The sequence below is a fragment of the Rhincodon typus genome, chromosome 21, assembly GCF_021869965.1.
Source record: "Rhincodon typus isolate 14 chromosome 21, sRhiTyp1.1, whole genome shotgun sequence".
In the NCBI taxonomy this organism is placed as follows: Eukaryota; Metazoa; Chordata; class Chondrichthyes; order Orectolobiformes; family Rhincodontidae; genus Rhincodon; species Rhincodon typus.
In genome coordinates, this window is record NC_063352.1 from 24566743 (window position 1) to 24594324 (window position 27582).

The 27582-nt window shown below is 39.1% G+C and overlaps 1 protein-coding gene across 9 annotated transcripts in view; it reads right to left on the reverse strand.

Annotated features, from left to right (window-relative positions):
- Positions 1 to 27582, reverse strand: part of tom1l2 (target of myb1 like 2 membrane trafficking protein) — a 57597-nt gene that overhangs the window by 8941 nt on the left and 21074 nt on the right. For 3 of the 9 annotated variants that reach the window (XM_048609241.1, XM_048609239.1, XM_048609244.1), the window contains exons 4-14: positions 27052 to 27201; positions 26084 to 26218; positions 24808 to 24966; positions 19834 to 19950; positions 18819 to 18952; positions 16795 to 16843; positions 16559 to 16682; positions 12577 to 12706; positions 12410 to 12479; positions 8376 to 8441; positions 4937 to 4993 (exon numbers count right to left, since the gene is read on the reverse strand). In XM_048609241.1, the coding sequence (XP_048465198.1) occupies positions 4937 to 4993; positions 8376 to 8441; positions 12410 to 12479; positions 12577 to 12706; positions 16559 to 16682; positions 16795 to 16843; positions 18819 to 18952; positions 19834 to 19950; positions 24808 to 24966; positions 26084 to 26218; positions 27052 to 27201 (1191 nt within the window). The remainder of the gene's footprint in view (positions 1 to 4936; positions 4994 to 8375; positions 8442 to 12409; positions 12480 to 12576; positions 12707 to 16558; positions 16683 to 16794; positions 16844 to 18818; positions 18953 to 19833; positions 19951 to 24807; positions 24967 to 26083; positions 26219 to 27051; positions 27202 to 27582) is intronic. The other 6 variants (XM_048609246.1, XM_048609243.1, XM_048609240.1 and 3 more) reach the window with 2 other exon arrangements.

Genomic DNA, 27582 nt, shown 5'->3' on the forward strand with positions numbered 1-27582 from the left:
GTGTTCATCCAGCTCTGCACCTTGTTGTCTCATTCTCCAGCATCTGCAGTTCCTACTATCTCTGATACATAAAGTGATGATTTTGATTTTACAAAAAAAACTAACAAATCCCTTATACATTGAAATTCCCTAATCAACGTTGCCTCTAAGCTGCATGGCTGTGAATCATTGGCATATAACTCTACGAGACAGCGGATCCACTGACTTCTGGTTCTGGAAGCCGTTGCTATGCCTGGACCTTGGAGGTCTGCACAGCAGCAAGGTTAGATTAGATGGAACGTATCTTTCAATGGAGCATGTTACAAATATCCTGGCAGTAGTTTTAGAACATTGATTAATCATTGACATAATTAGATCAAAGTCAGTTTGTGAACAATTGATGCAATGATCAGATCAATTTCAGTTTGGAGAGGTTTTAACATCTTTCTCTCACAAAAACAATGATGGTAGATTAGAATTTATATCAGTCATTATTAAAACCTAGAGAGAGAGTACAGAGCAAAATTCAGATAGATTGACGTAAAAAAACCACCAAAAGTGGCTTGTGCATAATACGTACTTGAATTGTTTTTTTTTCAAAAAGCAAAATAGTAGCCATGAAATGGGGAGAGTGAATTAAATGAAAGTTAAATAATGTTAAGATACCAACTGATGTTAATACTGGACAAGCAAGATCCCAAAATGAAATCTAGCTTGATGGATCATATTTTGTTTTCTTTCAGTTTGATGCGGCATCTCTCACTGAAACATAAGCACAAAATGCTGCAGATTTGATTTCATCACCAAAACAGAAGTTTACCGTACAAAAGAAATATAAAATAAACCGAATAATCTACATAACAGTTTGAAAGATTTCAAAATACATGGCAAAACAAAACCTATTCATTCATCACTTCGTCAAAAAAATTCTCTCCCCATCAAATCAATAGGTTTGCCTTAAACTTGTTTTTTCAGATACTGAGAGTGGAGAAGCTCTATTCTTGAATCCTCAAATAATTGAGATCTTACGGTTTTCTCAGCTTTGAATAATCAATGCACATTTCTAATCAAACACTCCTGGTCTAGAAGTTTTAATAAACTACACTCTTGCACAGAAGTAACTTATTTCCTTAACTATACTGAACAATGTCTTTTCTCCCCCTCCTCTAAGACAGATCATACTGGCTTCTGATTACATTCCTCTCTCTTCCAAACTGCCCAAAAAATTTAAAGTTTGTTTTAGATTTAAAAAAAAAGGATAAAAGCAAAAAAAATCCTTGATTATTTTAAGTATAAAAACAAGCTAATATCTTTAAATGTTTTCACTTTCCAGTCCTAAAACCCCATAATATAAACAAACTTCCATATACACTCCAGAATTCCATTCAGACAGATGCTCTGACACATTCTGGTTTAAAATCCTGGTTCCTCAAAGACTGATCTAGTTTATTGCTAAACCCCTTCACACAGTACAACAGATCAACACCCATATACCTCTAGTTTGAAACTCAAATATATATATAAACACAAACCTTTCAACAGAAAAGGAAATTGTTCTATTCAAGGGGAACTAGCAAATCAAATCTAAGTTCATAAACCTCTCAGCTCATTCAATTATGAAATATAAGAATGAACAAAGACAAACAAACCAGAAACAAAACTGATCTATTCCTTAAATTTAGTTTTGGCATTGATGATTTCACATTTCAATTTTGGTGGGCTTATTACTCTCTCTCTCGTTTCTTTAAAGAGTTCCTTTCTAGGCCAAATACATCCTTTGTAGGCAAGCTGATGCAGCCTGTTCTGGACACGACAGTTTTAGTCTTCAGCAGGATTACAGCTTTAATTCATCATTGTGTGAGAATAGAATCATTCAGCCCATCAAGTCTATGCTATGCTTTTAAAAAAACAATTAGTTAGTCCCTGTGCTGCTCTTTGTCCATATCCCTGCAACTTTTACAACAAATACTTATACAACTGCCTTTTGAAGATTGCATTTCAATCTCCATTGACTCACCAATAGGGACTCCAAATCTTAACCACACACCAAAATATTTTTCTTCGCATTGCCTCTAATTTTTTTGCCAAGATCCCAAGCTCTTTTGAACACCCGCCCTTTAAACACTAAGTAGCTCCATCAAGTCTGCTCTTGGCCTTCTCTGAACAGAGAACAATGACAGCTTCTCCAGCGTGATTGACCTAAACATAATCTCTCATCATTGCATCCATTCCATCAAGGCATTCCAAGAAACACATTCAAAAGCATATTCATCAGGAATCACTACGCCCATTTTTCCTTCTCTTTCTCCACCACTGGCTCTTAATCCTATTAAGGATTCCCACAAAAGCTTGTTGGAATTTGTCAGAAGTTGGAATTCAGAGAAGGTTGGTAGCCGTTCTGAATGAACGGCAAAGAAAGAACAAGAAGTCAAAGTCTTCTCAGCACCCTGAAATATCCCACCAAGGCTAGTACACATCAACTCCATCTGTGCATCACAGTGCAAAAATTTATAGAGGCTGCAAACCGATACAAAATGTTCCTGTTCTAATTAGAGAATAGGTTCATTGTTCATACATCACCTGGGAGATGTCGATAAGATATTATTTCCTCTGGGCAAAACACTGCAGCGTTTTAACTTGCTTTCTCCCCTTCCCCAAAGTGTGTAATAAATTTGTAACTGTGTTGTAACTATATTCTGATTAGAATATTTAATATTTAACTACAATAAATATTTTAGTATGCATTACCCGAGACAGAAAACTGATTATAAAATGAGGTACATGAAAACTTAAAATCTGTTTTAGCACCTGTTGTTATAGAACGAACCAGACTACATCAGTATGAATCTCACAGAAAATAGTTAACAATCAACTTGCTCGTACATGCTATGACACACCTTTGGGGCAGGTGGGACTTTAACCAGGACCACTGTGCCACAAGAGCTCTCACAGAAAGTATACCAATAATAATCAGAGATAGTTGGTCTTTTTATGGGTACACAGTCTTACGCAATAAATTAGTTTACTAGCTCAGCGTATATATTTTGTGATTAATGAGCTGCCAGAGGAAGCAGTAGAGGCTTGTACAATCACAACAGTTAAAAGGTACATTAATAGGAAGGGTTTAGAGGGATATGGACCAAACGCTGGCAAATGGGACTAGATTTAGGATATCCAGTCGGCATGGATGATTTAGACCGAAGGGTCAGTTTCTGTGCTGTACATCTCTATGAATCTAATGACACTTCCTCTACCTGTATCTTACCCAAATGGTCATGCTTCATTTTTAACTCCATAAACTGGATATGATTTGGCTGTTTCATCATGGAGAGCATAAGCACACAAGGGCACTTTCCAGGAGTCAATGCATACGATTCAGGAGCAGAAACTCCATCAGATTCCTACTCCTGGATGTTGTGGTCAAGTTAGCCCCAAAGTTAGCTAAAACCAAAATCTGTATTATTATTTATTTTATGGTACTTGTTCTAATTCTAAAGTTATGCAGCGTAATAACCTTGGATTAGGTAGATGCTCTCAAATTAGATTATGCCACCATCTCAAGCTTCTGAGCTTTTTGAAACAATTAGATTGTCAAACCAACATGCATAAATTTTCAATCACAGCTTGATTGTAATGTATAAACATAAGTTTTATTTACAAAGCGACAAATTTTAAAGTAGAAGTCAAAGTTTTCTTATGATGTTATTTCACAATGGTATTCATTTGTTGAGTGGTGCAAATTTACACAATAAATCATGTGAGAGCACTCAGCATACTGTAACAAGAAAAACAGATCTCACAGCAATAATTTTAAAAATTCAATTATGCAAGTTGACTGTAGCTAATCTGCAAATTAATTTCTCCCTTTTCACCTTTCCCTCAATAGCACTGCCTACAATTTTTCCTGAAGATATCATGAATACTGTCTATTTTCCTGACAATACCAAGATTCTTGTTGATTGGTCCTCCAGGCTGTGTTTGTGTATAAACACAGTAATATATTCATACAGACAAAAATATGCTGCGTGCCACTAGGGACAGACAGCATTAACATGGGATTTTTTTGCCTCAATCACTGTGCTGATCATTAGTCTCACTTTCTTTTCCACCACACCCTCTAAAAATAAAATCAAACCTTTTTAATTTTAGGAACCTTCAACACAATGTATTGGCAAATACCCTGGTAGTAGGTTTAGGACATCAGACTAATTACGTACAAAATGAATCAAAGTCAGTTGATGTAATAAGGAGGAATAGAGATTTTCACCTTGATGCCAAGGTTGGATGAGGGTCTTGTAATCACACTCTTTCTCTGTGTCACACACACACAGATAGTGACACTTTACATCACAATGGGTATTAAAATTAAAATCAAGAGGTTACACAACAAAACTCATGATAGTCTTTGCATGTCTTTCTGTATAGAGTTAGATGTGCACCAATAACACTTGCACAGAAATATAACACCAGCAATAAGATTCACATTGGAAACAGAAAACCTGGCAATGAAAGTGAACATACATGAACCAACTAATGGCATCTTCTGGAGTCAGAAAGAGGGCTGTCATAATGGGACAGCATTGGAGAGAGCACTGTGCATCCCTACGTTTAAAACAAAAAGTTCTTCAAAAAAAAGGAATAGTACATATATTTTGAATGTTGGCATGCTCACGTACAACAGGCAGACTTCTCTAACCCCTACAGATAGCTGGGCAAAATTCTAGCAAATGATTAGCCATCATTTTGCAAACCAACACTCAAAGAACAAGGTGTACTTTTAAGTTCTAGCCTGTTTTACTTGTTTTAAACTATACAAAATCATGGAAGGAGAAATTGTAGTTTTACTATATGCACCATTCGTATGTATTCACTCCTTATACAACATTAAGCGGGGAGGTGGGGGATGGGGGTGATAGCAAGAGAAGATCAACCCAAAGCAAAACGAAAAGCCCCTCACCACATCAGTGCTGAGCCATTCTTCAACGTCGTCCAAAACAGACTGTGCAACAGGAATCTACACAGCGACAGAAAATTTAAGCCAGACAACCAAAGTAAACATTAACACAAAATTAAAAGAACAACATTTATGATGGGAATGAAAAAAATTAAATATCTATAAAAGGCAATGCACATAAATACAAAAACTGCAATTACAAGATTCATATTAAAACACACCAAGATCCAACTGTGAAAATAGAATATACTCGAACCAACTCATGGTGTCTTCAGGAGACACAAAGATGTTTCTCATAATAGGGAATATGTTAGAGAAAACATTTTGTATGGCTACCTTTGATAAGTTTTCTGCAAAAACAAAAAAGAGAATGGCATAGATAGAGAAGCTGTCCAGTTTTCACAAAGTCACCGTGGTACGAGAAGCACACATAGATTGGAAGTTGGGATAATTTGTCAACAATTCGTCAATTTGTCACAGGATTTAATTGCGTTGGGTATATCAAATCCCCTGCTTTCCTATTGATGAGCTTTGTTCAACTGTATTATTTCCAGTGTTAACTTGTAGCTTTATTACAGGACATGGCCTCGATAACTTTGGCAAATACATTTTGTTGCTTAAATTAACAATCCAATTTTTTTAAAATGGCAAAGCACACAAATGATGCTTTGTATCACTTCACTTATTAAGCAGTTACAGTTACAATTACCAAGGATTATGCATGAATTTCCTCCCCATCATCTCCCTCATCCACTTCTGGCTAGTTTCATACACTGATTGCAGTGAGGAACAAGTTTTGTCCAGATTGCCACGATCCTACAGCCAATGAGGTCATCCTGCTGCACGTTTTCCTTTTTTCTATTTGTGGAGAGATACCTATACAGCATTAATGGAATTGAGAACCCAGCAGAATGGAGGAGATACGACTTACGCCTCAAATTAGCATGCTGGTGCATAATACCACCCATGTAGACACAAATTAAACCTAGCAATAAAGGAAATGCAATAAAAACAGAGCAGGGGAAATGCTCAGCAGTTCAGACAGCATTTGGGAAAAATAGAGTGAATGGCTCAAGTCCAGTAGACTCTTCTTCAGAACTCGGGGTTCTAAAGAGTCATGACTGGACTCAAAACGTTAACTCTGTTTCTCTGCATCACAGATGGTGCCAGACCTACTGAGCTTCTCCAGAACTTTGTTTTTATTTCAGATTTCCAGCAGTATTTTGCTTTTAAATAAGGAAATGCAAATTCTGAAGTGACTTTTCAGCATAAACGTCAATCAAGTATTGTGCAGTCCATAGTTAAGAAATCAAAATCAAAATACATTCTGTACCCTGATTATATTTGGTCTTCCAGAATTAAATTACATTAATTTAATGTGTGACTTTCTTAAAATAGCCCAGAAGTATTTTGGATAAGAGCAGCAGAGTTTTAGATTGAAATATTTCACAGCATTAGTAGAGGAATTCTCAACTTCATATATTTAGACCCAAGTTTAACCAAGTTAATATTAACATTTAAAATGAAAGGCTTAGACTTATAATTCTAGCACTACAACACACAGTATTTCAGGCATATTAAATATTCCAGCATTGTAAGGATTTGCAGTAGTTACTTATTTATCATCTCCTTTTGCCATCCTTAATATCCACTCTTTTGAAGGCAACAACTTTTTGCAGAACTTCATAAGTCCCCAGTGTCTCAGGTAAGTAGTCCTTCCTTATGGGGGAATCTGGACATAAAATTTGTCATGCAATCCAGCCATGGAATGTAAGGCAAGCAATGGCATTATCAACTATTATTTCAGCTGGTATCAGCTACTGTATTGACCAGAAACCAAACTTGGGATCTCCTGCCCTGTACAGTGTAGTATATTGTTTGTACCAACAAGACTAGTGCATGCTACCACCTCAGGAGACTTAAAGGAGGCTGATTGATTCAATCCATAATGGTGTGCAGGAGACAAGGAGAGCGCGAGCGAGCGAGAGAGATGGCTCAGATTTCATTTCCATAGATGATTATTAGGATTTATGTTTTAGAAAGGAAACAAAAAAAAAGGTTCAGCTTAAATCTTCCAGTTGAATTGTGAAGAACAAGGTAGTTTTAGATAGAACTCAGACCTGGAGAGGTTGAAAGCTATTTAACAATGGGTGTATTGAGGGTTAAAAGTATCTGGGACATAACCAAAAGAGTACGTAATTTAATACAGGCAAGTAGAAAATGAAATAGATTGCAATCAAATAGAACAAGAAATAAGGCTTTCCCCTCCAAGTAAGAAATTTATGGTTAAATATTATTGTAACAATGTAAAATAAGTTACTTATTTGCTAAGACCTAGGTCAGTAAGCTTAAAATTCTTGAAAGCTATATTAAAAGGAATCTTGTTAAAATACATTCCAAACTGTATAGTAAAAGACCAATTGATTCGTAGTCTAAATCAGAGTATGATTACTACAATTAGTCTATTAAATTGTATGAAGAGCTAGTTGTCAAACATGAAGGCTGGTTAAAAGTATTTGTTCCTGTCACCACAGGAAAGTGAACTAGTTTCAGATTTTCTGTTGGTTTATTTGCTCCTACTCTTGAAATTTACCCAATTATCTTTGCAGTTGGATAACATCCTCTAATAGTTTTCATGTTCTCCATGGAGAGCTTAGGTCGACCAAACTGGTTCTTAGCACATGGGCAAATATTACAAGGCTTTCTATATTTTAGGCATAACCTTAAGCCAAGAGGTCACAAGGATTGTTGGTGTGGCAGTGTAAAGATTTGAACAGGTGGTGCCAATGTATTGTTTGAGCAAGGTAAAGGCAAAAATGATTAGGAGGTACTATTTTTAACAGTGGAGATTGCTCAAGACTGATCTTTGGTGACAAACCATGCAGATCCTTCCACTCACTCAAAGGTCTTGCAGGTCAAGACCATAAAACTGAATCCCAGGGTTGGGGGGGAAAAAAAAACACAGGAGAAAGAAACTCCCATTTGATGCATTTTATACACCAAATGGTTTGTTGGGTTTGGGGTCATGTACAAAATTAATCAAAGTCAGTTGGTGTAATGAGGGGGAATAGAGATTTTCACCTCGATGCCAAGTTTGGATGAGGATCCATTAATCACTCTTTTTCTCTCTCTCTCACACACAAAATTTCCAACACTAGGAAAAGCATTTTTTCCACTAAGAATCAGTATTCATTGATACAAGTATAGAAGACATTCAATTTATGCAATGTACCTCTCCAGCACTGTGTAATCTTGAATTTAGACAAACTTATTCAATGAATCATAATCTGGCACAGAGCAGGTTTATTAGATTTCTGCATGTTACTCTGAAGGTCTGGTCTTTTACTGTGCAGTGTTGAAATCAACAGGGGTGTGGTTATGGGGGGAGGGGGCAAAAAGGTTATTTAGCAGGGTACAGCAGATCAACGTGGTGAAACCTCACCATTCCTTGAGTCATGAGCCACTTGTCTATAGGCTCGATGTCTGGGTTGTCAGCTCTATGGTTCAACTGCATCAGTTATAGAATATCCCAAAGGCCCAGCAGTCAAAAATAGTCAGGACAAATCCAAGAAAGACAAGTTAAGAGAAATCCACATCAAATCATTGTAGAATATCATAGACACTCCACTAAAAACTTTTTAGGCAAAAAACATAAAGGTTTGCATGAAAGCGATTACTTTCACCAACGTAATAACAGTGCAGGATGGCAATGCATGGATTACAAAATGTAATTTGCTAGTTTAAAATTAATCTAAGATCAAAAATGAAGAACCTCTTGTGTTTCTTTGGTTATATTCCCCAAACACTATACATGTAGCATACCACAGCAAGATGAGTTTAGCAAGAATCAGTCTGAAAACTGATTGGCATAATGAACAAACTCAGACACAGAAGTGCATTTAAGTGTATGTCAATGGGAGTCAGCGTTTAGATTTTGTTCCTTTTCAGGAAAACATTTACAAATTTTCGTACAAACTGCTGTTATGAAGGCTTCCTTTTAAAAATGAAATACTGGTTCTCAATAATGGAGTTTTAAAAAAACCCAAGCAATTCTTGGTGAACAATTGATTAAAACATGCTTTTCTGTGCATTCTTACAGAGCTGTGGCAGGAATAGACCTCAAAGTGTGTCAAATGCCAAAAATGCATGACCAAGTCACATTCGCATAACTCAACAAACGGAACAGAAATGTTTATCTGTGGTCTTTGAATTTGGACATCATACTTGAATATAGTTCAATACTCCTATTAACATGGAGGACTACAGCAGCATTTCTGCACCAAAAACACATGTTCATGTTGCCAGAGATAACACCATGTGGAGCTGGAGGAACACAGCAGGCCAGGCAGCATCAGAGGTGCAGGAGAGTTGACGTTTCGGGATCGAGACCCTTCTTCAGAAGGGTTTTCTCACTAGGATCAGAGGGCAAGAGAACTGTTTCTTGAACAAACTACCAAAGTTGTCACTATCAGAGCACTAACTGAAGAAGTGGGACAATGGGAGAAAGTTGGGGTGGTGTTTAGAAAAATGAATGAGAGATTTTAATGATTCAAGAGTAATGACACAAGAAAGCACACTATGGAGCTCAAGACTGTTCATTCTGATGAAATGGGAAGTGGGGTTGGGAAATACATTCATGGTTCATGTGGTTTATGCAAGAATTCTAACATCAGACTTCATTGTTCTGTCCATGGCATTGCTTCACGGCTGACTCTAAATATAGATAAATTATTCTTAAAAGTTAAACACACGGCGGCACATAAATGTAGCCAGTCTTTCAACAGTTTGATTAAGTGAATCTGAACTTTTCATTTGCTGATACATGCTAAAAATTGATCATTTCCATGTTCTCCAGGATCAATCTTTTCTAAATGCCTGCTAAGCTTACCAGACCAATTTAAAAACAGTCTCGATGTCCAAATGATATCACTAAAACGATATCTGCTGGTCTAAGAGGCCTGTAACAATTTCATCAAATGTGTACATAAACTCAAAAAAAGGTACTTCTTTCACATCTAAATATCCCATTTTATGCATTTAGCAAAAAGCATTTTCCAGCAATTTCTGAATGTAAAGAAAGTTTTAAAAATAAGAAAAATGAAGCCAGGTAGAAAATAAACTCCACAAAAATAAATATCAATATCTAACATGACAACTACCAACACAATTGCAGTTGCTCATGCAACAAATTATTATACTGGACTAAGGTCCAGTGAAACAGCAGCCTTGACAGCAGACCATGAGTTGGGTGTAAATAGACAACCATGAACACAATCATAAGGTCACTTTGTGAACCACAGACAGAAAATTGACAGCAACAATTACTAACATTGAAGTATAAAGGAACACAGAAAAATTTACAAAGCTTGAGCAGTGTACAGCAAATTATGTGGAAACAAAGCTGAAGAAGTTGTAATTTTGTGTTTTGTAATTTCATACAATTACATTTGAGTCCCAATCATATTAAAATGTCGTACACATTTCCAAAATTACGATTTCATAAGATGGGGAGACAATGCCATTTTCTTGTGATATCAGAGTACTGTATATGATTTAACAACACTTCCCTCAAGAACAGATGATCTAAGAAGGTAAAGACTGACAAAAACAAAGTTTAAATTTCCAGGAAGCGCTGTTTTCATATTCCATTCTAAATCTGCCTATTCAGATTAAAGAATATGTGGAAAATTTTGTTAAGTAATTAAGCAGTCATAGAGCCAATTAAGTCACAGCAAATTGCACAAATTACATTTTTGTTATTTTCGTTTTAGCAATAGAAACTTATTACGGCCAACACAACCCATAAAGCTACAGAAAAGGAGATTTGTAGTGAAAGTTTTCTAGAGTATTATATTAGATTGCATTGAAAGTCCAGGTCAAGCCAACAGTAATCCTTTAAGGGGTGATGGGAATAACATTCACTGACAGAACAACTCAGCTAACCTTGTATATATATTACACGCCAAATATGATCATGCCTCCACGGGACTTGGGGATATAGGTGTCAAAATTTTTTAAAAATTGCTTGCTTGATGATCTGTTTTTAGGTTCACTACTTACATCAATAAATACCAAAGGCTTGGGATCAGAATACTGAGGAGGCAAGATGTTTTGCCCCTTCTAACAATCTTCGATTAAGTGTCCTGCATCATCCAACAGTGAAATAATCACAAAACCTTCTTAGACTGTAGCCTTTGCATTCTTCTCGAGCTCAATATTATAGCTCATTCCTCCACTCTACTATGCATCCGCCTCTTCATTTACTCTGGCAACAAAGCTACAATTGCTGCTTAGATTTACAAAACATCTCTTTCATAGGACTTTACAGTGCATAATGAGTAGAAAGCATGTCCCTATAATCTTCTGAAGTCTCAGCTCTCAGATTCCAAAATCATCATAAAACTTAAACCTACAACTGCACTTTCCAACTTCTCTCCTTTCTACTCAGTGCGCACTGTTCACATAAACTGCTATGAAAGATGCTTTGTAAACCTAAGTAGCAATTGCTGTTGTCATTTTTAAACTGAGAAGCAGCGATAAACTGAGGAGGGAACAGATTTTCCTCTCATTGTGGGAAAGCTCCTCTCTGTACTCTTGAGTTAAGATTGTTGAAAACAAGGAATCACCACTCAAACCTGCAACGTAGTATTCCGAAATACTGCTGCTCAACTCAAAAGTACACATTTCTCTAGCTGCATTAGATTTAGCCATGAGATATACCTTAATAGTTTTGGAGGTGTTAACATCACAGAAACCATTTGTGTTTTGGAAATGGCAAACCATCTAGATGCTTGAGATTTGAGATTCACATGCTGTAGCAGCGAATGGTAAACTTGTACATAATTTTTCAAACCTTGCATCAATCCTAAACATAATACAGTGTAGGCATTAACCAAAGGCCTCAGTGGCTCCCTACACAGCCCAAAAGTACACAAGTGACATGTACCCTTCACCAATTTATTCTTGCTATGGGTAACCAAGTTGAGAAGATAGTAGTCTTAAAAGTGACTATTTGTCCCATGATATTTGGCCAAGAGCAGAAAAGGGGAAAGTATTTTGTTAAATTTCCATAGTTAGATACTTTAGTGCTCAGAAAGGATTAAACGCAAGTTTTATGCTCGAGTATTTGAATAATAGTAAAGCAACATCGAGTGGCATCTTTGAGACAGTTTGCTTTCAGTTTAATCAACAATGTAGCCAATTGTGGTAGCACATGACACACAAAGCAGCAAAAAGATACCTAGCGAAAGTATAACCATTCATTCATTCTGAAGCACAAAAGTTGCTTTTAAATTGAACATCTCAGCTATATTTTTCATTTATGTTTGACATATAAAGCAAACCATATGAGAATGGTTTAATCACCCATCTTTTAAATGAAATACTAAAAGTTTACTATTGTGAAAAGCTCGAAATTTCACATTAAAATAATTTCTTTTAATTCAACGTTCACTTGAAAAAAGTTAAAGCTCTTACCACTCCTGCATTTTGTTGATCAATGGCAGCTCCCAATCCTCCAATTGGCTGCAAGTCTTCGTATGTTACACTACAAGCAAGAAATACCATTGCAAACATTCAGAGGAAAGTTACAATTGCATGTGTGCAAATATCTCAAGTTTATGTTCAAACTTAGATACACTTACTTTTTGCACTGATCAGCCTGAGAGCTGCTTCTGATCTGTGCAAACATATCAAAATTAGCTGAATCTTGAGCATCCAGATTGCAGTTGGTCAATGAGCTAAGAGTGCCACTAACACTGTCTGCTCCCAGGTCTGTAAAAAAAAAAATTTTTATTGGCATTATGCTACTATCAATGGGTTGACATATAAAATCAAAAATACTGCCAATGAAGAAAATCTGCAACAATAGAAAATGTTGGAAATTTTAGGACAGGTGCTGACGTAATGGCAATGTCACTGGTTTAGTAATTCAGAATCCTAGGATAACGTTCTGGGACATGGATTATAATTGCATCATAGTAGATGAAGATATTTGAATTCAGTAAAAATCTGGAATAAAATGCTAGCCTAATGGCGACCTTGTAGCCGTAGATGATTGTGGTAAAGACCCATTGCTTCAGAAATGGAGACAGTAAGGACTGCAGATGCTGGAAGCTAGAGTCAATAACTGTAGAGCTGGTACAGCATAGCATCTAAGAAGCAAGGAAGTCAGTTTTGGGCCGAAACTGTTTGTCAGGACTGGGGAGGGGGAGGGAAGCCCAGAAATAAATAGAGGGAGGGGGAGGGGGATGGGGCTGTTGGTGGGGAAAGAGGGTAGGTGGGATATAGATAGGTAGATGCAGGTAAAGGGTTAGTCAGTGGGAAGGATGGAGTGGATAGGCGAGACAGAAGATGCACAGGTTGGGGGTGGAGAGATTTTGAAGCTGGTGAAATCAATATTCAGTCCATTGGGCTGCAAGCTCCCATGGCAAAATATCAGGTTTACATTTGGCCTCACTCTGACAGTGGAGGCAGCTAAGGATGCATCTCACCAGAGTGGGAGGGGGAGTTAAAAAGTGGATGCAACCAGAAGGTCAGATCGATTGGTGCATGCAGAGCGCAGGCACTCTGTGAACCAGTCTGAGTCGGTGTTTGGTCTCCCTGATATACAGGAGACCACATCGGGAGCAACGGATACAGTAGATGAGATTAGATGAAGTGCGGGACAGTCTCTGCTCGATTTGGAAGGATTGTTTGGAGCCTTCGATGGAGGCGAGGGGGAGGTGTAGGGGCTGGTGGGGAGGGTGGAGCTGACGAGGGAGTGGCGGAGTGAACAGTCCCTGCAGAAAGCGGACAGGGGTGGGATCTGATTGTAGGTGGCGGAAATGTTGGAGGATAATGCATTGGATTTGGAGATTGGTGGAGTGGTATGTGGGGACTCTATCCTTATTGTTGTTGACGGAGGAGGGGGGAAAAAGAGGTTTGAGGGCAGAAGCACAGGAAATGGGCGAGATGCGGTTGAGGGCATCCTTAATAACAGAAGAGGGGAAACTACAATCTCTAAGGTAGGAAGCTTCTGGGAAGTCCTACAGTAGAACACCTCATCCTGGGAGCAGATGCAGAGGAACTAAGAGTATGGGACAACATTTCTGCAGGAGGATGGGTGAGAGCAAGTGCAATTGAGGTAACTGTGGGAGTCATTGGGTTTGAAATGGATGTCAGTGGTGAGATGGTTACTGGAGATGGAGATGGAGAGATCCAGGAAGGGGAGGGGGTGTCAGAAATGATCCAGGTGAATTTGAGGGCACGGTGACAGTGTTGTCAGCTCCAAACTCCCCACCAACCCCTCCATCACATCCAGTACCTTTCCCTGCAACCACAGGAAGTGCTACATCTCTCCTCTGACCTCCACCCAAGGTCCCAAACAATTCTTCCAAACCTGGCAGAGATTCACCTGCACTTCATCTAACCTAATCTACTGTATCCGTTGTTCCTAACGTGGTCTCCTCTCTATGGGGAGACCAAACGCAGACTCGGGGACGAGTTTGCAGAGCACCTGCGCTCTGCACGCTCTGACCTGCTGCGCTCTTGCAGCTCTAAGTTTATTGCTTCACTTAAGAGAAGGAAATCAGCTATCCTTACCAGGTTTAGCCTGCATGTGACTCCAGATCCACAGCAATGCAGCTGACCCTTAGCTACCCTCTAGGCAATTAGGGATGAGCAATAAATTCTTGCCTAGCCAGCAACAGCCAGATCTCTCAAAAAGAATAACAAAAAATACTTATAGATCTGACAGCATCTGTGGTGAGAGTAACAGAATTAACATATCAAGTTGAAGAAGTTTCATTACAACCAAGACAACAAGGTGCAGGGCTGGATGAACACAGCAGGCCAAGCAGCATCACAGGAGCAGAGAGGCAACCAGACGGCTTGACAGAGTTGATAGGTTTAAAGCAAATATAACAGCAGGGAAGGTTAGGAAAAAAAAAAGGGATGACAGTCCAGGGCAAAAGAGGGCGATAATGGAACAAGAAGCAAAAGTGGTGGCTAAAAGAAGCTTGAAATGTTCACAGTCCAGAATAGTCTGATGATTCTCTGCATTTTTCTTCAATGGTGGCCCATCCACCAATGCCCTTGACCTGTTCTCACAGTGAGCAACTTCTCCTTCAAAGGCCACTCACTTCCTCCAAATAAAAGCTGCTGCTGTAGAAAGTTGCATATATATCAGCTTTTGTGAAATAAGTTGCAATCCTACTTGCGTCCTCTCACTCACCTCTTTTCCCAGCAAATTAGTTTCTATTTCCACAGCCTAACTCTTCCTTTCCTTGACTTTTCCATCTCCATTTGCTGGCATAGGCTACCGACCAACATCCATTATTGGACTTACTGACTCTCAAAGCTACATTGATGAAACTTTTTCTCATCCTGTTTCCTGTAGGGACTCTAAACCATTCTCTTAAATGCTTTTTCACATTTATTGAGATAACGCAATCTTCCATACCAGCACTTGAAAGAAACATTCATTTTATCTCAAATCAACCTCAAGAAAGTCTCCTACCATTTGGCTGATAAGGCCCCCAACCATGCCATTCTACTTGGAAAATGTTTGCTCTCAGACCTTCACCTCACTCCCTCAGACAACAGGGTCTTCCTTCCCCTCAATCTTATACCGCATTACCCTCCATGTGCAAGGGATCATCCTCTGATTTCCTCCATCTCTGTGGTGACATTAGACAACTTCCCCTCACCACGCAGCACTCTAGGACCAGTTCTTTAGTGATACTTCGGTTCACACTTCTTCTATTACCCTCAACACCATTTCCTCTTCCCACAGCACTTTCCCATGAAATGCAACGCCTGTAGCCATCTTTTGATTAGACACTTTCCAACATTCCGAACTTAAATCAGATTTGAGGTTGTAACCTCTCTCCCATCTTGTGTATTTATGGTTTTGGGCAGCAGAATGTGTAATGATTTTGTTTTTCATTCATTTAATCACATCCTTCACTACTTCTTCTATTACCATAGCCTTTATTCCTACCACATAATCACATCATTGTCCACTCCAACACAGGCCTTCTTATTTTTAAGATCGTTCGCAAATCTACCTCTGCCTCAGTATTTGGCAACCTGCTACTGTATTCTGAAATCTAGAAGTTCATCAGTAAAGAAGGCAAGTGTGAGTTTAGGGTACCAGATGGATAGTGGGTGGCAATCCAAATGGACAGAATGCCAAGTGGGGAGGCAGAGGCTGATCAGGTCCAGAGCAAAGAAAGGGGCGTTGCGGATCTGGAGCAAAGGGTGAGGCAAAGACCTAGTGGGTTCAGATTGGACTAAGCAGCTTAGCTGAGGTGGATTGGCCTTGCTAAATTGCTCCAGTGTCCTGGGATATGCAGACTAGGTGGATTAGCCACGGTTAATGTGGGTTTACGGTGATAGGGTGAGATGCTCTTTGGAGGCTCAGCACAGGCCTGAAGGGCCAAATGGCCTCTATCTGCATTATAGGGATCATATATGATTCTATCTTGACATTATAGGTCGGTGAACAACACGTCACAGTAATGTTTTTTAATAAAGACTGAACATGTTAATGCTGGGATTCCAACATAGGAATCAAGGAATTCTGATTAAATATTGTGTAGGTTAGATGATCCAGACTAAAAGACAATGAAACCACTTCCTTACCCAGCCCAGTGAGCTGTGAGGACAAAGTAGGAGCACTCATATTTCCAACCATTGGGCTCACAACTGCAGGGGACCCTGGGCCCAAATCTATTAGATTATCTGTGTCTGTAACTTCATTCAATACCTATTGAAATGAAAGAGAAATTAACAGAATGTGACTTCTCCAAAAAAAAAACACCCATTCATTGAAAATTTCTGTAGATCTTTATGATTAGAAGTACATGCTTGTTACTTACACCATCTCTTACTTCCTGACTTTTATGTCCTGATCGGCATCGCTCAAATCTGCACAGAAGACATGACAAACCAGGAAAAGCAATTTGGCTGCTGTGATGCAGGGGATGTGATTTATATACATTTTAACATTGTTTATTTTAGAATTTAGATTTTGAACCAGTGGCACAAGAGTTTGGTCTGTGTCTAGCTGAATTTTTAAGTATTTCCATAACTATGGTGATTTCTCTTAAAACACACAGTACAAAAATTAGAATTCCTAGACAGTAATGCTATTTTGTTTTCATTGGGTGAGTTTTACAAGGGGGAAAAAAGAAGAGGAAATAGTTGTTCATTAGATTTCAGATAGAAGGAATTGGAAACAGAGACAACAAGGTGTAGAGCTGGATGAACACAGCAGGCCAGGCAGCATCAGAGGAGCAGGAAAGCCGACGCTTCGGGTCTGGACCCTTCTCCAGAATAAATTCCAACTACAGGTTTCCTCAAAGCCAAAACAAAAAAAAACAAAATACTTTGTTGAGCCCTGAAGGTAAATGGACAGGCTAACAATGTAGTGAAGGTGGGATATGGGATGCTTGCTTTCACCGGTTGTGCATAGATTACAAGAGCAAGAAGGTTATGGTGGAGCCATAGAGAACTCAGGTTAGGCCGCAACTGGAATACTGTGTGTAATTCTGGTCACCACACTGGTGGAAGGATGTGACTGCACTGGAAGGCATTCAAAAGGATATTCACCAGGATGTCAGCTGGGATGGAGCATTTCCGCTGCAAACAGAGGCTGGATTAGCTCGTTGTTTTCTTTGGACCAGGGAAGGCTGGGGTGTGTGGTGTGTGTGTGTGCACCTGATCCAGGTGTACAAGATTGAGGGGCATGGATAGGGTGACTAGAAAACAGCTGCTCCCCTTAGCTGATGGGTCAAGAACAAGGGGGCACACTTCTAAAGTAAAAGGTAAGAGGTTTAGAGAAGATTTAAGGAAAACCTTTTCACCCAGGGGTGGTGGGAGATTGGCATCCAATACCTGGGATGAGAGTCAAGGCAGGCAACTTCACGACCTTTAAAAAATACTTGGATGAACGTGTGAAATGTCATAACATTCAAGACTATGGGCCTAGTGCAGGAAAGTAGGACTAGTGTAGTTTTGGTAGTACAGAGTGGGCCAAAAGGGCTTCTCTGGTGCTGTATGATTCCATGATTGGCTGAAGCTGGATGCATAAGACGGTTACTCCTGAAGAGAGATAGCTTAGAATCGACAAGAAATAAGTTACCTCAATGGAAGGTGTTTATTTAAAGTTTTAGACCAGAAATGGTTGGTTAGAACCCTGAAGCAGTTATCCAAAGCAGACAAAGATTAGGCTCAGTTATACGAAAACTCAAAGAGGCTCTCAGATTTTCAAAGACTAGAAGTCAAAGATATGACAAAGAATAGCATTCTTTTTAGAGCATGTACCATGAAGGAGCATTGTTGAGATTGTATTTTACTGTGTGTTTCAAAATCTTTAACCTTGTGTTGTATGTAACTTTCTTAGTTTATTCTATTGTTCTTCATTTCTTTTGCATGATTGTAACACATTACTAGCTGCGAGCTTTAAAAGACCCTAGCACATTCCCAAGATGCAGCATCTGAAATAAAAAATCCAAAAATTCTTCTATTTGGTTCATTACTGTCTTATAAAACACCAAATAGTAGGCACAGAAACTGAACTACTTGGGCAACAACACTGATACTACTTTTTGCTCCTGGTTTCTCTTCAAATTTTTGGCCCTTAATTTGATTATGCTCCCAAATGCCCAACATTCCCAAAATTTCACAGTTCCACAAATCAGTTAGGGAGAATGTGGCACAGTGATAAATCATGTATCAAATATTACTTATTCAACATTTAGGTTCTAGAAGATGCTTAGTAAACTGTCTTATCAATGAGCAGCAGTATTAGGGAATTATTGTGGTCAAACGTAACACACGTTTCAGCCTGTCAAGATGAGGAAGACCATTTCCACAAAGCAGTAGCAAGTTGATCACTCACCTTTCATATCGAAGAAAAACATTATTGAGTTCATCATTTACATGCAAAAGTTCGTCAGTGATCTCTTCATTAGTTACATTGGAAAGAAGTTCTACAACTCGTTGCTGCATTGCTCGACATGTACGATTTAGTTCCTTGTTTAAAGAATACAGGACATGTTAACCGGTTCTGTGCCACTAAAAGCATTTTGAATTAAATAATTCACTTAACAACAACTTTGGTGAATGAAGATCAACAGAGAAATGAAAATAGGCATTTCTTTCTGGCTTTACTTCTTTTGGTATATCAAGCTGTCCTACATTAGATATTGCATAGGCCAAACACATTAGAAATTACTCCAAATTTCTCATTGCAGACCAACGGTGTGAATTTTGGCATTTGTCACATCAGTCACACTGTGGCTTCTGAACTAGCCTGTCAATTTAGTGATAATCAGTACTGAATTATGGGACATTTCAGCACAATTTGCTCAGAGATCGAGAATAGCTCAAACTCAATTTTTGTAGGAACCGAACACCCCAAAATATAGAACACATTCATTCTATGTAGATAAATATATGAAAAGGACGTCTGTAATTAAATACTGATAAAAGACTAGGCTATGGAGTCAGAACAGCTAGCTCTGGTTTACAAATGTGAAGCAAAAAAATCTAAAAAGGTTTCATTCTGTTTTCCTATGACTTTCAATGCAAGTTAATTTCAGATCTTAGGCAGGCAAGTGTTCCATTGCATTCAAAACAACCTCATGCCTTATTTCACCATTGCTAAATATGATGAACAGATGGCCAAAACTCCCAGTGAGCCACTAGGTTGCTTACAAATTGTAGGACATGATAATACGAAATTGTCCTACTGGAGAACTTATAGGTACTGAAAGCTTTTCACAAATTCAAAGCAATTGAAAGTGAAAACTTTAGCCTGGAGATTTAGCTGGATGCGGGTCCTTGTTTTACTATGGTACCATTCAGTAAAACACTGGTGAAAAACAATTTGCAAGTAACTTCAGCATTCTTACCTGCAGCAACTCGAAGTCCGATTGATTTTCCTCTCCAGGGACTGTTTCTGTCAACATTTCGGACATAACTTTGGTATTTCCACGGACAACGTCCAACTCGCTGCGCAACCTGGCAAGCTTCCATATAACAAACTCAACTTAAAACAGAGGGTAAATCCTAAGATTAACCAACAGAGAATGTCACAAACATAGAAACAGACTCACTCGCATATTGAAAAACCAGAAGGAAGACTGTCTACTCTACTGCACCATCTCAGTCATACATCATTTATCTGATACTGTCTTGAGTCTAACAGAATAGGTCAAGCATTGGATCTTTGCTGTTGTTGGATGCAAGAGTTAGCAGGAAGAAATGACTGGAATGCACAACTGAAACAAATTTCTGTTGTACTTTTAATCCCACTCCTATGTGACAGTAAAAGCCCAGTAATGTCTAAGGGCAGAACATAAAACATATTCATTGCCAGAATACATTGTTTAAACTGAATTTAAAAATAGTCAATTCTCCATCATGTTGCTTTTTAAAATTTCTTCTTGATATGTGGGCATCAGTGGCTATGCCAGAATTTAATGTCCATCCTGAATGCCCTGGACAAGGTGGTTGTGAACTGTCTTCTTAAATTGATGCAGTGTTTAGAACGTAGAAACACCCAGTGAACTATTACGGAGGGAGTTTCAGTGTTTTGACCCAGTGAGTGAAGGAAAGGACATATACTTTCAAGTCAATGTGTGATTCCCAGAAGAATATGCAGGTGGTGTGCTTCCCACATATTTGCTGCCCTAGTCCTTTTAAATAATAGAGCTCATGGGTTTGGAAGGTGCTGTCGGAGGAACCTTAGTGAGTGTAGTACATCTTACACTTGGCACACACAGCTTGTGCGTCAGTGGTGAAGGGACTGAACGTTGAAGGTGGTGCAGATGGGATGCCATTTAAGTAGGTTGCTTGTCAAGAATTAGAGCTGCACACATTCAAGAAAATAAACAGCATTTCATCACACTCCTGATGCCTTATATTTGGTCAACAATGGAAGTGACAGGCATTAACAAGACCAGTGGTGAGTTACTTACCACACAACTCCTAGCCCCTGACCAGCTCTTGTATCTAAAAGTACTTATATGGTTTGGCAAATTCAATTTCTAGTTAAAAGTAACCCCCAAGGATACTGTTGATAGGGGACAATGGCAAGATTCTCTTTCGTCAGCAATGGTCACTGCCTGTCACTTGTTCTTCAGGGTGGTGATCCAAGTCCAACCATCCTCAGCTACTTCAATGGCCTGCCATCCATCATAATGTCACAAGTGGGGATGTTTACTGAAAGTTGTTCGATGGTCAGTACTATTCACACTCCTCAGATACTGACGCAGTTCATTTCCAAATACAAGACCTGGAATGTATCCAGACTTAGGCTAACAAATGACTTGCGCACCACAAGAGCTAGGCAATGACTATATCTTAGATGATAGAATCTAACTGCCAACCTTTGACAATCAATGGCATTTCTATTACAAATACCATTCTATCAACTTTAGGGGATGGGACAGGGCGGGGTGGGGGTTGTAGGGGGGATTCCCAATCAACTGACCAAAAACTGAACCAGACTAGCCCTATACACACTGCAGCAATGAGATCAGATCAGAGACAAGGAATTCAGCAGCAGGTAACTCACATCCCGATTCTCCGAAACTTGAGACAGGGTTAGGGTTAACCCATCTACAAGAGATAGATCAAGAGTTTGATGGAATACTCGGCATTTGCCTGGCTAAGTACAGCTCCAACAACACTCAAAATGCCAGACACCATCCAGGACAAAGCAGCTCGCTTGATTGGCATCCAAAAACATCCACTCCCTCTTAAACCAACACAAAGTGGCAGCACTATGTACCATCCACAAGAGGTGCTGCAGAAGCTCAAAGTTACTGAGACAGCATGCTCCAAATCCATTACCCCTTACTCAAAAGGACAAGGATAGCAGATGCATGAAAGCAGTATCTCCTGCAGGCTCCCCTCCCAGTCAAATTGCTCTGTGGCTTGGAACTATAATGTTTTACTTTTCCTTTCCCTGGGTCAAAATCCTGGAATTCCCCTCCTAACAATATTGCAGGTGCCCTTGTGCCCCAAGAACTGGAGCAGTTCAAGATACCAATTTCTCCAGGGCAATTAGGAATGGTCATTAATTGCTGACATAAACAAGGATATCCATGTCCCATGAAAAAAAAAAGCTCAATACTACATTACAGTCCATCGATTATGCTGACCTTTGAGATGATCAGGAACTTTGGTGTACTGTAGAAATTCACAAGGCTCTTCCGACAGCAGTTCAAAACCCATGACCGCTCCCAATTATAAAGAAAAGAACAACAAATACATGGAAACACCACTGCCTCTAAGTTCCACTCCAAGTCACTTATCATGACTTGGAAATATATTGCTGTTCCTTCACCATCACTGGGTCACAATCCTAGAACTCCCTACCCAACAACATTGTTGGTGTGCCTACACTAAACAGTCTGCAAACGTTCAAGGCAGTAGCTCACCACTGCCTTCTCAAGGGTAATTAGCGACGGGCAACAGATGCTGGCTTAACCAGTAAAGCCCACATCCTTTGAATAAAAAAGACTCGAAACATTCCTAACACAAGTTTCTACAAACTAATTTATGAATAATCAATTCAGAAAATATGGCTGAAGATCGATATATATACTTCAGCATTGTCCTTTGCAATGACGTACTGGGCTCACCCATCAATTAGGATGGGGATAGTCATGCAGCTTCCACCTCCTGCTCATTGTTTAATTGTTCCCCGTCATTCATGACTGCCTAGTGCGGAATTTAGATCTAATCACTGGTTGTGGGATGGCTTACTCCTGTCTTTTGCATGCTGCTTCCACTGTTTGGCACACAAGTAATCCTATTGTAGCTTCACTGGGGTAACCCCTCATTTTTGGGTATGCCTGATGCTAATCCTGGAATGCCCTCTATACTCTTCACTGAACCAGGATTGATCCCTAGCTTGACAGTAGTGGCAAATTGGAGGACACAGGCCACGAGGTTGAAGATTATGTTGGAATACAACGTCTCCTGCCGATGGCCCACAGCATCTTGTGGATACGCAGCTTGGAGTAGCTCAATCTGTTTAAAGTCTATCTCATTTAGCATGGTGGTAATGCCACACTACACATGGAGCGTATTCTTAACCTGAATATGAGGCTTTGTCTTTACGGACATTGTGTAGTGGTCTCTCCTATCGACCTGGTGTCAGGTAATCTGTCAGTTTCATTCCTTTCTTTAGGCTTTGTAGTCATTTTGATACAACCGAGTGGCTTGTTCAGCCAATTGAGAGGGTAGTTAAGAGTCAAAAACAGTGCTGAGAATCTGGAGTCATATGTTGGCCTGACCAGGTAAGGATGGCAGGATTTCCTTCTCTAACAATTGGTTGTGGTTACATGGTCACCATTAGGCAGGCTTTGATTTCCCAAGTGGATTGAATTCAATTTTCATCATATGCCATTATGGCATTCAAACTCAACCATTATTCTGGGTTTCTGGATGAGTATTCCAGTGATATTAACATTACCCCATCTCCTCTCCGTACAGCTGGAGAACTGGGCATCCCACAAACATTTGGCAATGGATCAATTTTAAAATTCTCATCTTTGCTTGCAAACCCCTCCATGACCTCAAAGTTATCGATGTAACCTCCTCCAGCTCAACTTTGCCCAGATACTGCTCTAATTCTAGTGTCTTGAATATCATGGATTTTAATTGTTCCACCACTGCCTGGTATTCCCTCTCCAAATTCATCTGCTTCACCAACCTTCATTTAAGGCATGCTTCAATAACACTCTGACCAAGCTTTCAGTCATTCATCCTAATATCCCCTGTCTTAGGGTCAAATATTGCTTTATAATAGTGTGAAATACCATGGGACAATATTGTGCTAGCTTGAAGGAAGGTTGATTAATGGACAAGAAGCAGAGAGTAGGGATAAAACAGGGCATTTTCAAATAGCAGGCAATGACTAGTGGAGTACCACATGGATTGGCTTTGGGGGTTCAGCTCTTGAAATTGAAGTCATGTCCTTACATGAAGGAACCAAGAACAAGGTATGCATGCTTACTGATGATACAAAGCTAGGTTGGAACATATGCTATGAGGAAGACGTGTTGAGTAAGGTGGTAACAGAGTAGCTTAAGGTGACAACAGGGTAGCTGATGGACTATAATGTGGGGGAGTGCAAGGTTATTCACTTAGTTCACAAGATTAGAAAAGTGGAATTTTTTAAAAAGCATGAAACATGTATAATTCTCTCTAAACATCAATATTTACAAGGATCACAAAGTTAATATGAAGGTACAGCAAGCCCTTATGTAACCTTCATTACAAAAGAGACTAAAGAACATTGTTACAATTATAAAAGGCTTCCACGAATCCACACCTGGAGTAATGTGCACAGTTTTCATCTCATATCTCAGGGAGACTTGGAAGTGGTACACTGGAGACTCATTTAATTGAATAGCTCTCTCATCTCAGATACCAATGGTAGGGAGTTGAGTAAATGGGACTTACACTGCCTGGCATCTAAGAGGATGACAGACAATCTTAGAGAAACATAAAAAGTTTCTGAGGAGGTTCGACAAGGTGACTGAGGAATCCAAAATATGCATGCACAATCTTAGGCGAGGAGTCAGTCATTTAGGAATGCGATGAGAAGAAATTTCTTCACTCAGATTGTGAAACTTTGAAATGCTCAACCTAAGAAGGTTGCAGGCACTCCATTGTATTCAAGGCGGAGATAAATTTTTGACCTTTCAGGGAATGAAGGGATAGGGGTAGCTGTTGAAAAAAAACAGAAGATTAGCCATGATCATGATGAATGACAGAGCAGCCTTGAGAAGCCATGTGTTCCGACTGCATGTTTGCAAAAGGTGTTTTATAAACATAAGTTGCTGAGACACTGTCAATTTTTTTTTCACCTGTTCAACGTTTGCAGTGATTGGTCCAGCTGGAAGGCCTTGAGAGGCTGTATAGGCAGTCAGTGTGGACGGTGCTGATGGTATGCTGGCTGGCAAAGTGTTTTTCTGTCGGGACTGAGGCATTGGTTTGTTCGTTGCAGGATCTACCTCAGGAACGCACTGCATTTCAAAAAAAATTATACACACAGATATTCAGTGTAAAATGGAAACAATGTTTGAAACTCCGATAACTTATTTTCAATGAAAGTCAGAACGATTGTTACTGAGCACTTTCCAACTTCTGACAGAGCAACCCATATTTCCTCACTAATGCAAGTAAGTTAAGATTCACTGGCTCATCTAACTTTATCACCATTAATTCTAAAAGAGCGCTTTTTAAAAAAATTGGTTGAGAGCATCATAAATCTCAAAACACAGCATCAATCTACAAAACATCTGAGCAAACAAGCACAGAATACATCTGTTAGCATGTTGCAGGCAAACATTAAGGAGGAAGGATTCCCTTGGCAAGTGTGGAAGTGCACTCAGAATCTGAGGCACAGATGCTGATAAGGCTCCATAGCTACACCTAGGGTGCACAGAAGCAACATCAGTCACCATATTTAAGAAAAGTTTAATGTTTAAGTAAACAGCTTCCCCTCAGTTGACAATAAGATGAAAAAATGCAATGAAATTGTGCTTATTATTTGGGTTATAGAATAAATCACAATTTGAAATTTAATAATCAAGAGGAAGCAGATACTCCTCACTTCAAAAAGTAAATCATGATTCGAGCCTCTTATAAACTAAAATTATTGATTGTATCCAGTATGAAAAGCAGATTAACTCTATTTAACAAATTCTACACAAAACAGAAAATTATTTTTTGTTATTTTGAAAATGGCAAAGTGAAGATAAATGGGGAATAGTTTTGCCCATAAAACACATTTTGAACTTTCTTCAAATAAATGCAATATGTAACCTACTCCGCAGAAAGCATTCATCATTATTGACAGGCATACAGACCGCAACTGACCTAAATCTCCCTCCTGTGTGCAATTTTGATGTTGATTTTAAGTTGGACCAATGTTCCCATTAAAATAAAAACAAATATTTAAATAATTTGCATTAAGTTTTTCAGTCTCATCTGCAGGCTGTAATGAATCTATAAGTTCACCTAAAAGCTGTATGCTGAACTTTAACAACTGATTTTATTTGCGCTCAACAAAGAACAGCCTATATGCAAGCCAATCCTGCATTAGAAGCATCCAATGCACTGGCATAAGTCAATGCTTACTCTGCCTGGTGTGTGAATTGGAGACAGTGCATCCAGGTCTGCCATTGGAAACTCCATCCCTTTTCTCTTCAACTCTTCATAAATATGAACTACTCCAGTCAGATCAGGACTACTTCTGAAAGCATCAGCCCAAGCCTAGGAGCGAAGACAAACAATCAGAATCTTTACAGGAGGATTAATAATGGTCACACATATTGACCTACCGTGTCAGACTTCTGCTCTTGGGAATTCCAGGTTTCATTTGGGCTCGGTAGATCTACAGCCTTTCAAAGTTTCCTACAACTTCAGAGCACAAAAAGAATAGTTGTCTCAAACGATTGCTGGTGGACCCACTAGGACCAACACTAGGTATGTGCATAGCTTAGATTTGGCAGCTCAGTACATTTTGGGCATATCTTGCATGTTCAGGATATAACAAAGTTGGGGGGGGGGTCTGTAAGTACCAGCAAATCAGCTGCTGGGGCATTCTGGTTATGATATCTGACACTACACATTTGCTTACTAAGCCACTACGGGAACGCAATAGCAAAAGGCTGCAAGTGGCAGATGAAATGCCTCTTTGACCACCAAATTGGCATTTGCTAAATTAAAAGCTTTCATTGAACAATGAACTTTATTTACAATATACCATCTGATAATTCATGGTATTAATTGTGAATAATATGGGATCTGAAATGCAAATATACCTGCTAATTTGGTCTACTGTGTCAAAGCTATTGCTCAGATATTCCCAGGAGAGATGGTGTTAATCCATTCAGAGGCTAACTCTCTGCAATGGTGATCTCTCTGCCACACTCTCAAGTTCAGAAAACAGCGAAAGAACATTTAAACCTTTATTTTTAAATGTTAGTTGTGATTTGCTGATGTTTAAGATCAAACCTAACATCTTCAGCATGAAAGGCACTCAAAACTTCCATAAGTATTTTCACAATGGAGAATGTGTATTCTTAAAAGTTAAAAATACATACTTGTATAAGTCCCAGGACTTTATCCTGCACAATGGCTGGTGGATTATTCTTGGGCAAGACAATTTTTACTAATACACCATCAACAAAGTCACGGTTGGCTATAAGGACATGGAAACGATGACCACAGTTCTTAACACACGTCTCCAAAATCTAATTTTGAAAAAGTGAGATAAAATGAAATTATTTGTCAAATTTAAGCATGGATCACTCACTTAATTCCTTGCAACAGGTTAATCTGAAAGCATGAATTTGACAGGACATTTTTTGTCTTTCCCCTGTAAAGATGAGGTAGAAGTTTAATTCTTTTTCAAGTTCATTTTAAGGATCACTGGTGGTAGAATTAGGCATGTTGAGGTTGGTTGGCTCGCCTGCCGAGCTGGTTTGTCGTTCCGCAGACGTTTCATTACCCTTCTGGGTAACATCATCAGTGCAGCCTCCGATGAAGTGTCGGTGTGTTTTCCCGCCTGATTTTTAAACTCTGGAGTCCATTGAGCTGGATTGCCTCACTTCCGGTTTTCCTTTGTAGTGGAG